This window comes from Sceloporus occidentalis, unplaced genomic scaffold (genome assembly GCF_023333645.1).
Source record: "Sceloporus occidentalis isolate IW3139 unplaced genomic scaffold, rSceOcc1.0.p SCAF_4, whole genome shotgun sequence".
Classification (NCBI taxonomy): domain Eukaryota; kingdom Metazoa; phylum Chordata; class Lepidosauria; order Squamata; family Phrynosomatidae; genus Sceloporus; species Sceloporus occidentalis.
In genome coordinates, this window is record NW_028316984.1 from 29,351,995 (window position 1) to 29,367,402 (window position 15,408).

General features: G+C 41.4%; 1 protein-coding gene across 3 annotated transcripts in view; it reads right to left on the reverse strand.

Annotated features, from left to right (window-relative positions):
• Positions 1 to 6,703: 6,703 nt before the first annotated feature.
• Positions 6,704 to 15,408, reverse strand: part of WDR75 (WD repeat domain 75) — a 49,672-nt gene continuing 40,967 nt past the window's right edge. For all 3 annotated transcript variants that reach the window (XM_089519614.1, XM_089519610.1, XM_089519611.1), the window contains exons 16-21: positions 13,525 to 13,620; positions 12,035 to 12,204; positions 11,402 to 11,461; positions 9,945 to 10,085; positions 9,760 to 9,851; positions 6,704 to 6,999 (exon numbers count right to left, since the gene is read on the reverse strand). In XM_089519614.1, coding sequence (XP_089375740.1) covers positions 6,792 to 6,999; positions 9,760 to 9,851; positions 9,945 to 10,085; positions 11,402 to 11,461; positions 12,035 to 12,204; positions 13,525 to 13,620 — 767 coding nt within the window. In that variant the 3' untranslated portion in view covers positions 6,704 to 6,791. The remainder of the gene's footprint in view (positions 7,000 to 9,759; positions 9,852 to 9,944; positions 10,086 to 11,401; positions 11,462 to 12,034; positions 12,205 to 13,524; positions 13,621 to 15,408) is intronic.

The following is a 15,408-nucleotide window of genomic DNA, read 5'->3' on the forward strand; positions in this document are numbered from 1 at the left end:
AATGATGACAGTTTTGCAAACGATTATCCCCAAAATTGTGCCATGTATTTGAGTATAGTAAGGATTTAATTACTGGGTGATATAAAATGGAAACACAAAGGAAATGCTCAATGTGACAGGTAAATTTGAACTCACAGATATTAGTTGAGATGTATGCCTAGTTATATATCAATTTGATGGTGATTCATGTTCAACTTGACTTACCTGCATCTGGGGGAGTGGGCGGGGGGGGGGGGAGGAAGAATGTTTTCTGACTTACTAGGTGATATGTTTGCAAACCCGGGGTCAGAGTGGGGTCGGAGAATACCATACACATTGGCATTGAGAGTGCTCAGATTTTACTTAAATCCGGATTAATATAAAGTTGCTTTGCTTGTTTGTGCAGAATTCATAAGGTTATTAAGGACACTGCTCTTACAGTCATGCACATCAGGTTGGAATTTCTATTTCAGTTTCATACAGATTGCTTCTTTAGTGCAAGATTTGTTTGGTCCTGTTTTGTTTTCAGTACTGAGCACACACATATATGGGAAGAACTGCAGTAACATAAGGTGAATGTACGGGTGTAAGGCAGAATGAGGAATGAAATGTTCCTTCTGTGTATCTTGGTATTTCTGCCAAGATCCTCTGTGCTCCTTGCTGTGGGTACTACCTACACCACAGCTAATCTATTGTGCTCAATAACATTTAAGGCATTTGTTATTGACACCCAAGTCTTGGTAAATGTAGACCCCTCTGACCTACCTCTATGGAGATAACTTACTGCAAGACTCACTAAATTGTTCCTGAGAGTTCTTGGGCTGAGTGGTTTGCCCCTAATAATGATAATAACAATTAAGATAACAATGATGGTGATTTTTTTCTTCTACCCTTCTGTAGCGCTTCTAAGCAGAGTTGAAGAAACAAAATACAAATAAAATATTAACAACATATGAACATTATTTTTGTATTGACATCCACTCCTGGGAGAAAAACAAAACACCTGCATGGAAAAGAATAATACTGGTGGCAAGTAAACCTCTCCAGGCAGGGTATTTTAGAAATGTGAATTTCGTAAAGATGAATTTCTCCACTTTACCTGAGATAGCAGTGGAGATTCTTTGAAAAGAATCCCAGTGCATGGACATCCCAAAATATCTGTATTTTTTACCCTGTATCTTTTTTCCTCCCTCTAGGAAAAAAAAGGACAGGTTTACTCAACTTCACCTGATATTGAGGGAGAAACAGATTAACAGAGTAGTTCCCTTCCTTCTTAAATAATTTGCTGTAATAATACATAATGATTGTGGGGTGAAACACATGGAAGAAGGGACAGCTTTAAGCCACCCCTTCCCAAAACAGAATGGGGCTGTGGTAAACATTATGTACTTTCATTATGTACTTCATAGCAGAATCCTATATATATGTAACCTGCTTGACTTCAGTGGGGTTTATAAGTAGGCATTGTTTTGCACTGTAGATAACTTTATTTTAAATGGATCGCCTTTGATGTACATAAGGAGCAAAACAGATGGCCCTGAGAAACCTGGATAGGGGCTGCAGCAACCATACGCTGTGGCCCTGATCCAGCTTTTTGCCGGCCCAAAAAGAAGCAGCTCCTTCTTGAGCCGGCAAAAAGCTGGCTTTTCTGCCACTGCTGCAGCTTTGTGGCGCTCCTGCAGTGTGTGGTGTATAAATGCCGCACTACCGGAGCACTGCAAAGCTGCCCGCCATGTGCTAAGGCAGCCAGCTTCACAGTGGCTTCCTGCCAACTCATGGGCGTGCGTCGTCTAAATGACATATCCCATGCTGCCAGGAAGCCACTGCAAAGGCCCCTATGTAAACTATCCTGAAACTTTAAAAAATATGGGGCATACATATTATAATAACCAACTGTCACTGCCTACTTTTTCTAACATTACAAGAAGACACTTCATGGTGGTCTTGACTTTTAAACATTTGGGTGTCCCATTTATTTCAGAACAAGCCACAGGGTGAAACACATTTGTCCCATCTGGAGGGCCCCATATTACTGAAAGGCAGAATTTAATATATTAACTAAATAATATTATTACTGTGTTAAAAAAATAATTCTAATTCCAGTGAATAGGCCTTAAAGGAGAATTTGGAGGATTGTCTAAATAATTTCTAAGAATAAATGTTAAGAAAAAGTTCAGGATCAGTGATTGGCAGAAGAGAAGAACAAATTAATGGGCCATAAAAATTCAGTAATTTATTATGCCTTGGAAACCAAATTACGAAGACATTCATCGTAAATCCCCTGATGTGGTATTTGAAATATTGTGCCTGGCAAGCTGACCAGAGCCTGGGAACAGCTTTTGTCAATTAGCTGATTCTTCCATTTCGCTGCTATGTTTGCTGCATGTGCACTTTTTCATCATCACAGAAGGAACTTGAGACACAAGTCTTGTGGTCAGTGAAAGCACCAGTTGAACCACCTGCATTTCTAGAAGTGCATAGCTTAGGGAATCAAGGGTTTTTCCCCCAGTCAGCAGAATTGGCATACTTACACAAACACCCTCTGCCTAGCTCTGATATTAGTGCTTATTTGCAAAATTTTCATCTGTTAATTTTGAATATCTATGGGTCAGCTGATCTATAGAAGAATCTATGACCAACTGCATGTTAATATTTGTGGCATATTTCTATAGGATCCAGTCAACACATAATGGATTTGAACACAAGAGCCATCACCTCTCACTTTTTAAAAAAGAAAATGTTCCTTGTGACGTCTATACATCATTCTGCAAAGTTGAAGACCCAAAAATGTATACTGTTCTTTTTTATATGGAGCAGCTTATTACTTTCCCCTTTCTGTATATGTTCCCCCACTTCTCACAGCTTGTATACTTCACCCCTTTGCCTGCAAAGTGTCTTGCAAATTCTTCACAGTAGGCTGTCAAGTGGTCTTTTTTTCTTTTTCTTTATTTGGGCCAGAATACAAAAGGCTTCTGACCACTCAGAACAGCTCTGCTGTACTACACTGTGCAGATACAATGGTCACAGGGAAGTATAATTTCCTTCTTCCAGAGATCAGCCAGGGCTTTGACAGGATCACCTGCCAAGGCAACAGGAAACTCCCCAAGAGCCATCAGGAATCCATCCAGATCCATAAATCTACTAGGGCAGACCATCTTAATCCCCCCCCCCTCCTTGCAGACTCTGAGTCCCAGTAAGTCTAACCCTACAAGTTAGTGATGAGTCCATGATAACAGAACTGCTGAAGTTCCTCTGAACCCAGATCACTGTTATCCAGATAACCAGGTCCTCTGGTTGATACTGCCTACCCAATGGAGAGAGATTGTGACCACAGGCTGATGCTGTCTAGCTGAAGGAGATAGATTGGCCATTGTGACCCCTGGTTGATTATGCATACTTGAAGAAGAGAGATTGGTCATTGTGACACCTGTCTGATGGAGAGAGACTGCCCTGTGACTGATGCTGCCTACCTGAAGAACAGAGAGTGACCATTGAGACTCCTAGCTGATGCTGTTTAAATGAAGGGGAAAAAATGACCTCAGTCAGACAGGGCATCCTTGAATGAGAGAGATTGGACATTGTCACCTTGGCTGACACTTGAAGGACAGAGATAGGTTATTGTGAATGCAGGCTTATTCTGCTTGCTTGAAGGATTGAAACTCACCTTTGTGATCTCAGGCTTATACTGCCTACCTTAAGTAGCAAAACTTCCCATTGTGACCCCTGGCTGTTGCTGCCTACCTGAAGGAGATTGGCTATTGAGAGCCCTGCCTCATTCTTCCTTCTTCAAAGAGATATATTGGTTACATTCACACCTTGCAGATGGAGTGAGACTGATACAGAGAAACTGGCCATTATAACCCTGGCTGATGCTGACATCCTGAAGGAAATAGGTGTCCTCAGGGTGATGCTGCATAGCTGATGCTGATTGCTGATTATGACCCCTGGCTGATGCTTCCTACCTGAAGCAAAGATTGGCCATTGTGACCTCAGGCTGATGACTGCTTGGAGGAGAGATCTTCCATTGTGACAACTAAAGCCCTCCCAGCCCTGGGTTAAAGCCCTCCCAGGTGGGTATAATATCAAGGAACAGGTAAGGGAAAGTGGGTGAGGGGACAGAGTTTCCTTAGTCCACAAAAGCATCTTCACTTTGGCCAGGAAACCTATCTGGAAAATAGGCCACATTGAGTGTATCTATCTGACTCTGAAGGCTAAGGACAGTCTGGGGATTCTGTTAGCATACCGTCCACCCCATTGCAAGGACGTAGCCAAGGGGAGGGGGGGTTCTTGGGGTCCGGACCCCCCCTTCCATTAGAAAAATGAATGGTGTGTGCTGCTGTGCTGCCGCACCCAAGCCCCATTATAATGGTGGCACTTAGTCTGGACCCCCCTCCTTCCTAAAATCCTGGCTACGTCCCTGCCCATTGTCTAACAGACTCTCCCTGGCAAAGTTGACACAGCTGGTCTCGGAGCTGGTGCTGGAGTCCCTCAGGTTTCTTGTCCTGGGGGACCTCAACATCCCCTTAAAAGCTGGTTTATCAGATCCCACAGGTGCAGCTCAGGAGTTCAGGACCTCCATGACAGCCATGGGCCTGTCCCAATTAGTCTTGGTTCCTACACATTGTGCAGGCAATACACTCGATGTGGTCTTTAGTACAAATCAGGAGTATCTGTGGGCAGAGGTAATTAATATCTCTGCCCTGTCATGGAAGGATCATTTTCTGGTCAAGGTGGGACTGAAGGCTACTACCCACAACTCCCTCAGGGGCAGAGGACCTATTAGAACGGTCCACCCTCGAAGGCTGATGGAACCCAAAAGGTTCCAGGAAGCCCTAGAGCGTTTTATGGTTGGGAACGACGGCAATTCTGTCGACGCCTTGGTTGATACCTGTAACAACGACCTTACCAGGGCTATAGACATTATTCCTCCCAAGCGTCCTTTCCAGCCCGCTTCAAATAAAAAACCTTGGTAAATGGGTAATCTTCGTATAATGAAGCGGACTGCACAACGACTAGAGCGCCGCTGGTGGAAACATTGACTTTTGCCTGACAAGACAAACTCCTAAGCTGCACCTGTGGGTACATGTCTCATTTTTAAAACTTAGCACAGTTCAAAGTTCTTTAGCCATCCATCCTGTTCTTAGACACCTCCCATTTTTCCTCCTCATTAGAACTATATTGAAATTGTGCCTTCAGTATCACCCTTCTGAGAAACTCCCATCCGTCCTGAACTCCCTTCTCTTTTAGTATCTGTGTCCACAGGATCACCCCCAGTATTTCCCTAAGTTTACTGAAATCAGCTTTCCTAAAGTCTAGAATGCGTGTCTGACTATGCTGGGCTTCTTGTTTCCACTGTATAACAAACTCCAGGAGAACACGATCACTCCCACCTAAGCATCCCATCACCCATTCCATTAATCAGGTCACCCCTGTGGGTTAGGATTAGATTGAAAATAGCTGATCTCCTGTTGCCTCTTCCATCTTTTGGACAATTAAATTGTTTTCCAGGCAAGTGAGGGATTTGCTACATCTTAAAGTTTTGGTTCAGTTTGACACCTAGCAAATATCAGCATAGTTGAAGTCCTGCATCACCACTACATCTTTCTTTTTCAGGGTGTGTGGTCATCTGTTCCAGAAAGGCATCATCCAGTTCCTCAGCCTGATTTGGGGGTCTGTAGTAGACTCCCATAATAACATCCCTATTGTTTCCCTACCCTTTAATTTTTATCCAGATGCTCTCCACCTGGCCTCCAGGATTTTAGTCCTAAAAATTTCTTCACAGGTAAACGTCTCTGACATAAAACACTCCTCCTCCTTCTTTCCTGTTTGACCTATTTGTCTTTAAAAGGTTATATTCCTGTTACTACATTCCAATCATAAGGCTCATCTCACCAGGTTTCAGTGATGCATGTTTGCATCAGTGATGTCTATTTGCTTTGTTGTGCTAGGTCTGGAGTTCAAATTCATCTTGTTTATTTCCCATGTTCTGTGCATTAGTGTAGAGACATTTAAGACCACTGGACCTCCCCTCTAGCTACCTATGGATTTCCCCCCCTTCCACTGTTGGGGCTTTGCCCAATAAAATTTAGCCCAAAATTTAAAAATGGAGGACCTTAAATGTCCTACATTTTGGGCTAAATTTTATCCTACAATTGTCCTACATTTTGATCTAAATTCTGTCCTACATTTTGTCCCGGTTTATAGTAGAGAATTATGGCAACCCTATGTGCGTGGGAACTGATCTTCTCCCCAGAAATTTCCTCTGTATGTTCCCCATCCAGAACTGTCTATTCAGTTCTGTCCAGGAAACCTCTTGCTCCCTAAAATGCTGAAATTTACATACCTGGGCCTTCAACTGCTGGACTTTCTCTTTCAACAGAGATATTAACTTGCAGTTGGTGCAGGTGAAGTTATCCTCATCCTTAGACAAAAACACAAACATACCACAACTGTTGCAGGTGACTACAGCAGTTCCCTCACTGGCCATGTTTAGTAGTCTTCAGTAGGCACTGAAGCAGGGCTCTGGGCTTCCTTCTCAAAAAATCCCATTAAGCCCCCATGTCTCTTGTTTGTTCACCAACTTTTGTCACCAAGCTCAAGAGTCTAAAATTAGTCATCATAAAACCTCTTTTTATACTCATCCTTACAAACTGCTGCTTTAAAAAATTCATTACAGAAGACTTACATTATATTATGTCAGATGATCAAAGATGTGTCCTGGAAATAAAAATTAACCTTTTATTTGAAAACATGAACATCTTCTTAAATTATCAGTAAGAAATTTAAATCTTGAAGTCCACAGCATTATACATCTAGAGAGCTGATGCCCAGCTGTAGTCCAGTTTTCTTAATTTACGCAGTTCTTTTTCCTGCGCTTTTGATAATTTAGGTATAACTTCCCCCAAACAATCCAATGCATCTGAAGCCTCTGGATGCACTTCAGTAGTGCCTGTTTCCTCCTCTGACTCATCTTCTTCATTGTCACTTTGCATTTCAACGTCATTAGGAACATCATCAGTTCTGTTTAAAAAGGAGGTATAATTAGAAATGTGCACCTGAAACCAATAAAAGGGATCCCTATCAATTTATTTTCAGTTAGAGTTTTACTATTTAAGATTGGATATTCCCTTCCATCCTGCACACCTTCAAAACCTGCTTGGAAAGGTTGGGGAATTTGTGAGTCAAGAGGGAGACATGTCTCATTGCCAGAACAGAGCTTCACTTGTGTGATTTGAGACTGTACCTTTTAGCAGCAAACATGTGTATATATATATAAGTGTTCTGCTAGGCTCTCTTGCAAGTAATATTGCGTTTCTCAATATTTTTATGGACATATAACACATACCCCTGTGGTGAAAAGACCAACAAGGCAGCCAATCACTAGCCAGAGGCCATAAAGATTCCATCATGTGGCAGTTGGTTTAGTCAGTTGGGTTTGGAATCTTGGGAGGGAGGTTCTGGGGAGTCTAGAGTAAAGACTGTTGATAGAAAGGGGCCAGTGTTAGTCAGTGACAGTTAGGGGTAGAGTCATAGGAAAAGGCTCCCTTTCGTTAATTATATATCCAGGACTCTGGGAAAGGGAGTGGCTGGAATAGACTATCCTGAGGGGAATCATTGGCCTGTGTGGCTGTCAGATCTAAATTTAAGGGATCTGTGTTTTTTTAAAGAAGTACACACCCGGATTTGAGTTAATACCACACCACTCACATTACAAAACACTGGTGGCAGAGGTGGGATGAGAAAATCCCAAGACTGCCATCTTAAAGAAGAATACTAAGGTGAAGGTTTGGCAGGCGCCCTTCAAATATTTGGTGGCAGTGCTGGGATTCAAAAAATCCAGTTGCTGAGGGTGTGCTTGAGTTTAGGGGTCTGAGTGCGAAATACCAGATACCCAATATTTGGTTTAAACTGAAAAGTTAAAAAAAAACACAACAGTTTGAAATCTAGGCATTTGTGTCAGGGGATTAATTTCTGAGGTAACAGCTAAAGGGTATTTGTAGGAGATTACTCGAGAACCTACCATGCAAGATAGTGACTAGTCTCTGAGGTAAACGTACTGAGGCTAGTAGGAAGAGGAAAAGCACACATTGTGATTCCTGAGGTAAAAGTCTGTGGTAAAGTAAGGAATCACTAATCTGACTTTGAGATCCAAGTGGTTCTTCATACTCAGTTGAGGCACAGGAAAATACAATACTCTCCAACTTGAGGTTTTTGATAAAAAGTGTAAGAGCCACAGACAGAAAGGAAAAACAGAGATTACACAGCAAGAATAAAAAGCCTTATAAGAGCAAGTAGACATAATAAATAAAGAAGAAAAAGTAGCAGTCAAGGACAATGAGATGAATAGGTCTAATGAGCCTGCTGGAAAATTGGCTGTGATGATAAGAGCCAAGAGGAGAGAAAAATTTAGCCAAAAGAAAAAGGGTCCTAGATGTTTAAAACCTCTAGGTAAATCAGATCAGGAAAAAACATCAGAGTTAGAGGAAAAACCTGCTTGCAAAGTCAAGAAGGCACTGAATTATACTATAATCCAGTTTCTGGTGACATTGATAATCTTGTAGAAAGGGAGGACATACTTCATAAACTCCAGTTGAATGAAATTTATAAACTGTCAGACCAGATAGATATTTGGAGGCTATATAATAAATGGGATTTGACTAGAGAATTCTTAACTGAGCAACTAAATAGTAACACCCCCCAAAATACTCTAGTTCAAAGGGATTGGAAGAATCTTGAAGATGTAAAATTAAAAAGAGTGAGCAGATATATCCAGGACATGTTGGCGGATATAAACTATGCTGTCACGCCTACTGATGATGACCCATGAGCGAGCCCGATGACGGTGACAGGAGACACTCTGCAGTTAGCGGAAGAAGATTGGGAGAAGACACAGCGCTCACAGAGAAACTGATCTGATGAGACAGGAAGAGATAAAGACTGTTTGCCCTAAATGAAGTGAGAAATCTTCAGCTGGTGTGTGGGGGGATGTGGACATTTAACGGAACTGATTTAATAAAAGTTCTAAAAAAGGACAATGGTAATTAGAATGTTGACTATAAATTAAATATTTTAAAATATATATTAAAATGTTGGTAGGTCTAATGTGAATAAACAGGTAAGTATAATTTATAACTGAGATTTCATTGACCCATATAACTGGTTGGTTACATGTGTCAATGAACCTGTTAAAGGGGGGAGGTGTGTGGTTGAAAAGACCAACTAGGCAGCCAATCACTAGCCAGAGGCCATAAAGATTCCATCATGTGGCAGTTGGTTTAGTCCGTTGGGTTTGGAATCTTGAGAGGGAGGTTCTGGGAAAGACTGTTGATAGAAAGGGGCCAGTGTTAGTCAGTGACGGTTAGGGGTAGAGGTTAAGTGCCCTTCACAACCCCAACACCCAATTCTATGTCATGCAACTCCTTGTTTATTTTTGAGGCACCTCCCCCCACTGTAAAGTTTTGCCGTACTGAAAGTAAGAGTTTTAAAGGGTTTATTTTTTTTAAATCCAAAAAAAATATTGGGTGATAAGAATAAAACCAAACTTGATGCAGAGGTTTCAGCAGGTCCAGGCAGGGCATAAGTTAGTTCCCTATTTCCCACAGTTGCCTATCTCTGCTGTTGCCCATTGGGCCTGAACAGCCATATGACATTCCTGGTCATCTCCACTATGGAATGCTTTTGCATTTTGCATTAACACCCCTTGGTATGTTAACATGACTGATAGATACCCATCTTAAAAATGTAGTCTATATTTGAGCGATCATGCAGTAGGTATCTTACCTTTTACTTGTTTTGGGCACCAGTAGTGAATTAATAAAAATAGGACACAGGTAAGCAGCAGATGGTAAGACATGAGCAGGAGTGTGAAGCAGCTGGAGGAGAAAAAAGAATTAAAAAGAAATCAAAACTGGGTTGAGAGGTCCCACGCAGCATTTATATATTTTTTCCAACCTATTTTTCCTTACTTCTTTCACAGCAGGTGATTCCTGTGCCATGTTGCTCTGCATACGTGCTTTGCCAGTTTCTCCAGTCTCTTTTGTCTGTTGCTGGTGTTTTCCCAGTAGCAGGTAAAAAGGTGTCATGGGGAAGCTGTCCTCAATTGCCAGCTAAGTTGACATGAAAAAATAGACCATTATTAAAAGAACAGAAAGGGCAGTATCTTCGGAAGTATTAGAGAAATATTTGATATTCCCATGTTCTCAAGCCCTACAGCAGACAAATACAAAATACTGACCAGGAACCAGTGCTTATGACTTCCTACAAGTCTGACTCAGTGAGTCTCTTTTTGTTCTCAGGAAGCAAAATAATTTATAAGCATAGGTATATATACACCTGTGATGACCCCCCTGTGGTCCAAGCATCCAAACAGCAGGCCTGCCTTGGCTCTTAGTCCCAGCAGATCCTTAGCTTCTCCTTGGGTCTCCTGGTCTATGTTCCTACTCCCTGTGGAGTTGAAAATGACCTCTGGAGATCCTCAAATCACGCTGCCACCCCCTAGTGAATTCATATTGGATTTCCCTTAACACACGTTGGGACTTGTTAAGGACTTCTTGTTCTATTTCTTGCTAATCTATTCAAGCCTCAGCCGAGCTGGGACACGTGTAAACGAGTGTCAAGGTAGCAGATACTTTAAAGGAAGTATTTATTATAATTAAACAAAACAAAACAAAAAGATATAAATCATGCAAGATCTTAAGGGCCTTGCAGGTACAATATGTGTAATTCTAGAAGAATTCATTTCATGCAGTCAACCAGAAAAATAACAAATGAGGCCAAAATGTTCTAATCTGACACATTCGCACCTAACTGATATATTGATGTAATATGCCAGCCTTGACGGATTTGAAATATAGTTACAGGTCTTAGCTTAGCATAGACTATCTGCCTGAATTATGCCTTCTTTCTATAGTCCCAACACTACAGCGTTCCTAATCTATAAGGCTAACTCAAGGGAGAGATTCTCACTGTAGAAACCACTAAGCTGCTGAAGCCTCTCTCTGCCTCTCTCTCTAACTGCCACTCTCCAACTGCCACCTGGTCTCAGAGGCTTTTTTTCTTAGAAGTGTCTGGAAGAAAACTCTCGCTCCTGCTCACTGATTGACCAAGGGAGCCTTCCGTCAGCTGTGATGTCATTACTTATTTGCATGTGCCTCCCTCCCAGCTTACTCTTATTACTTGGAAGAAGTCTTCTAATGACTGGAGGCCTAGTCATTACAACACCCATAAATCTTAAGTAGATAGAAAAGCTCTAATTTCTCACATAATGTATGTACCCACATAAAGAATAAGGATTACTCAACCTGCATAATGTAGAACAGAACAGAACAGAATATAACAAATACTGGGTAGCTGCAACAGATCTCATAGAACAGATTTCCAATATTTTGACAGTTTCCCCCTTAGCTCTTTGAAAAACCAATACCTGTTTGCTGGAGGGTGTAAGCCTCTCTTCAGGGGTTTTTGTGCTAAATGTCATCAATTCCTAAACATTCAGAATGAATAAACAAGTTTACAATGTAAAAAACCTCAGAATTTCAATGAGCTATTTTTAAAAACAGAAACACAATGTGAAATACAAATATACATAACAATCTATCAATTTATATATAACATTGAAAGTAAAATGCAGAGGACAGATAAAATGATAATTTCTTACCCTAGCCCCTTAAATGACATGGTGGGAAACACAGTCTCCCCCCCCCCCCAACATAAATGGATGGATTAAAATTTGACAGTATTGTTTGAGGTTACAGAAAAACTTGCCTTAAGGGGCTCAAGATGGCAAAGCTGGCTTTGTGCCGACACTGCAGCGGGAAGCTGGCTTCATGATGGTTTGGTGGCGTGTAAACACCACACCACTCTCTCTTTTCTGAAAAGGGAGCATTTTCTTTCTTTTCCTACCTTCCTCCCATGACTTGGGAGGATAGGATCATGGTACTACACTGAAAAGGTCTACAAAAATAAACAGTACTACTATATAATACTGCTTTTATGTGCTTCCAGTATGTCTATAAATGACCCAAATGGAATAAAACAAAACAGGAATAGAACTTACATGTGTTTCTGTCAGGAAGTAAAACTGAGATTGGCTCAGCCACTGATATTTTTCGGAGCAAATACATTCAGGCACTTCTCTTGGAACAAAAACAGCCCACAGGACTCTGCCTCTGCAGACTTTTCTCTGGATGCAGAAGGGTCGTGGTTCACTCGGTTTAAATACAAACACTAAGAAGAGGAGAACATTTTTAGTTTTTAAGAAAACTCCCCAGCTGATATTTCAGGAAGACTGTTAGTGACTGGAGTGTCACTGAATCCCAAAACTATAATGGAATCTTCCATTCTGTTCAACCTCTGGAACTGCCTGCATAGAATAACCTCCTATCTATAGTGCCACAAGCAAACAGTAGTATGGGTCAAGGTGCATCATGATGGTGCTAACACTCAAAGGCTGCATCTGCACTGTAGAAATAATCCAGTTTTATACCACCTTAACAGCCATGATTCATTACTATTTTAATCCTGGGAACTATAGTTTTGTGACACAACAAACTATAGCTTAGTCTGTCAGAGAGCTCTGGTGCCACAACAAATTACAGTTCCCAGAATTCCATAGCACTGAGCCATGGTAGTCAAAATAGTGTCAAACTGGATTATTTCTGCAGTGGATGCAATGATGAACTTAAAAAAACAAGCTTTTAACTCATTGCATAAAATGCAATTCTAAGCTAAGCAATTAGATTCTAATTTATTCAGAAAAAAAAATATAAACAGTAAAGTCAACCCCAAATGGAATATAAAATCAATGACTTCTCACTCATGATTTTGGCAAACTGTGCAGCCTTCTTGCTGACTGTGATCCACAGGTCTGCTTGTGGATTCAGACAATTCTTAAGACTTTTTCTTGATTGATAAAAGAGAACTGAATCCAGATTCACACAAGTATCTTTGTTGCACCCCCTGAAATTCTATCTTGCACCCCAAGTTGGGAATCCCTGCTTTACTGGAATAAAAGACTACAAAAATGCACTGGAGTCCCAAGATTGCCAGGGAAGTATCTTTGCTTTTCCTATAATGAAGATCTACTGGCCAAAATCCATTTTCAGTTATGAAAAACAGTTTGGATTGCCAAGATTGCCAGGTGCTCTTTTCAAGGAAGCATTTTGGCATTTCCAATAATGAAGACCTACAAGTCAAAAAATGTTTTCACAAGAGCCCATGCAAAATGTATTTATTTAACTTTTATTCTGCCTATCTTCCAAAGCAGAGACTTAAATTAATGACACCAGAGGGGCTTTTTGGTGGGCCTGGGCAACTACAAGGAGAAGAGGATGGGAAACCTTCCTTCAGTGATGTTTCTTAAATTAATGACTCTTAAAATCCAAGCTATAGTATAGTTTCCATGTTGATAGACTTAGCCTCTTTTAAGAAAGCTTGATTTATGTGGCTTTAATGTCTAAAAAAGCTCCAAGTATTTTCCTAGGCTGCATGGCCCAATAACTTTGGCCAGCCACTCTTCACCAAGAAGAAAGACGCTTTTATGCTCACCATCTGAGCATTCAGAATTCCATGAAATGGCAGCAATGTTTTCAGACAGACAATCAGGTTGCAGAACCGTGATGTTTAACCGGGCACTCCATTCCACTGAAAAGCAAAAGAAAAAGACATGAAAAAGAACCTCAGACTCAGCCCACGGAATTAGTTTTCCAACGTAGGAGGGCAAAGTGGAGGATATCTACAGTGCAGACAAATCATAGCCTTCAGCCTAAGCTGCTTTCTTTTTAAACTCAAGTAATTCTCTCTCTCTCTCTGTACGTTTAGGGAAACGACAGCTGCTTGAGGACATATAATGAAAATATCAGTTAGCTGACTCATCTACACATACAAATGACACTTGATAAATTTGAACAAGACCATGAGATTCCCAGTATTTCTATGACCTTCAGTTCTCTGCCTCAAAACAATGCAAGACCACTGTGGAGAAAAGATGGATTAGCCTAGCAACAGCGGCAGCCAATCACGAGCCAGCTGCCCTCAGCCAATGAGATGCTGGCAGGGAAAGATGGAAAGTTCCGTTGTGGGAGTTAGGAACTTCAGATAGGGATCTGTTGAGTCCAAGAGTGGATGGTGTTCTGAGAGTTCCAGAGTGAACTGTTAGTTGGGGTTTGACTTTGGGTGTCATCAGTACACTAATGACACCCAAATTTGTTTCTCTATGTCCCCGACTACTGCAGTGACTAAGGATGGCACCTCTCCTCTGGATGCCTGTCTTGGATCGGTAATGGGCTGGATGAGGGGAAAAAATCTCAGACTGAGTGCAGAGAAAATGGCGGTATTTGCAATAGGTACCCCACGTCCAGGGATGGAGTTTTGTCACCCAGTCCTGGATGGGGTCACACTTCCCCTAAAGAACGAGGTTCGCAGTTTGGGAGTACTCCTGGATCCGTCCCAAATAGATGCGACAGCCAAGAGTGCTTGGTATCAGTTTTGGTTGATATGCCTACTGCATCCCTACCTGGACCGAAAGGACCTTGAAGCAGTAGTACTTGCACTGGTACTCTCTCGGATAGATTTCTGCAATGCGCTCTACTTGGGGCTACCCTTGTACCAAATTCAGAAGCTTCAATTGGTTCAAAATGCAGCAGCCAGATTGGTCACCGGAACATCTAGGTTTGACCATATAACACCAATACTGAAATCTCTTCACTGGCTGCCAATTAGCTTCCGGGTGCAATACAAGGTGTTGGTTATTACCTTTAAAGCCCTACATGGCTTGGGCTCCAGTTACTTGCGGGAGCGCTTCTCCCTACATAATCCGCCCTGCACTCTCAGAACATCTGGGAAGTTCTTACTAGAATATTATAATACCAGGCTAATGACAACTTGACATAAGGCATTCAGTGCCGCGGCCCCAAGATTATGGAATGACCTATCGGAAGAGATCCGTCTCATTACTACCTTAGAGTCCTTTAAGAAGGCACTCAAAACGGATCTCTTCCAGCGGGCTTATCCACTGAATTCCATATAAAAAGGTTATGACAACTGCTCTTCCTTGACTCTGATTCTTGGCTAATGGACAAATTGTAATTTTTAGAGAACTAATAGGAATTCTTGGTAAATTCAGTGTTAGTATTTTATTGTTGTATTGATTGTAAATTGTACTAAGTGTCTTTTAAGGTTGTAATCCCTCCTTGATCTGTGGGAGAGGCGGGAGGTATAAATAAACTATATTATTATTATTATTAAACGAAGAAGGTTCTGTTAGGTCCAGAGAGGGACCTTAATATATTTGTAGTCTGAAAGAGAGAGACTCGGACTAAACTGAACTCTAAGGAGAGGGGTTCAATTCTTTGATATTATTTGGGATTCAATAGTCTGAGTGGCTGAGTTAGCAATAAGATTACAGTCCGCCTGCGTCATACGGGGCTTTCA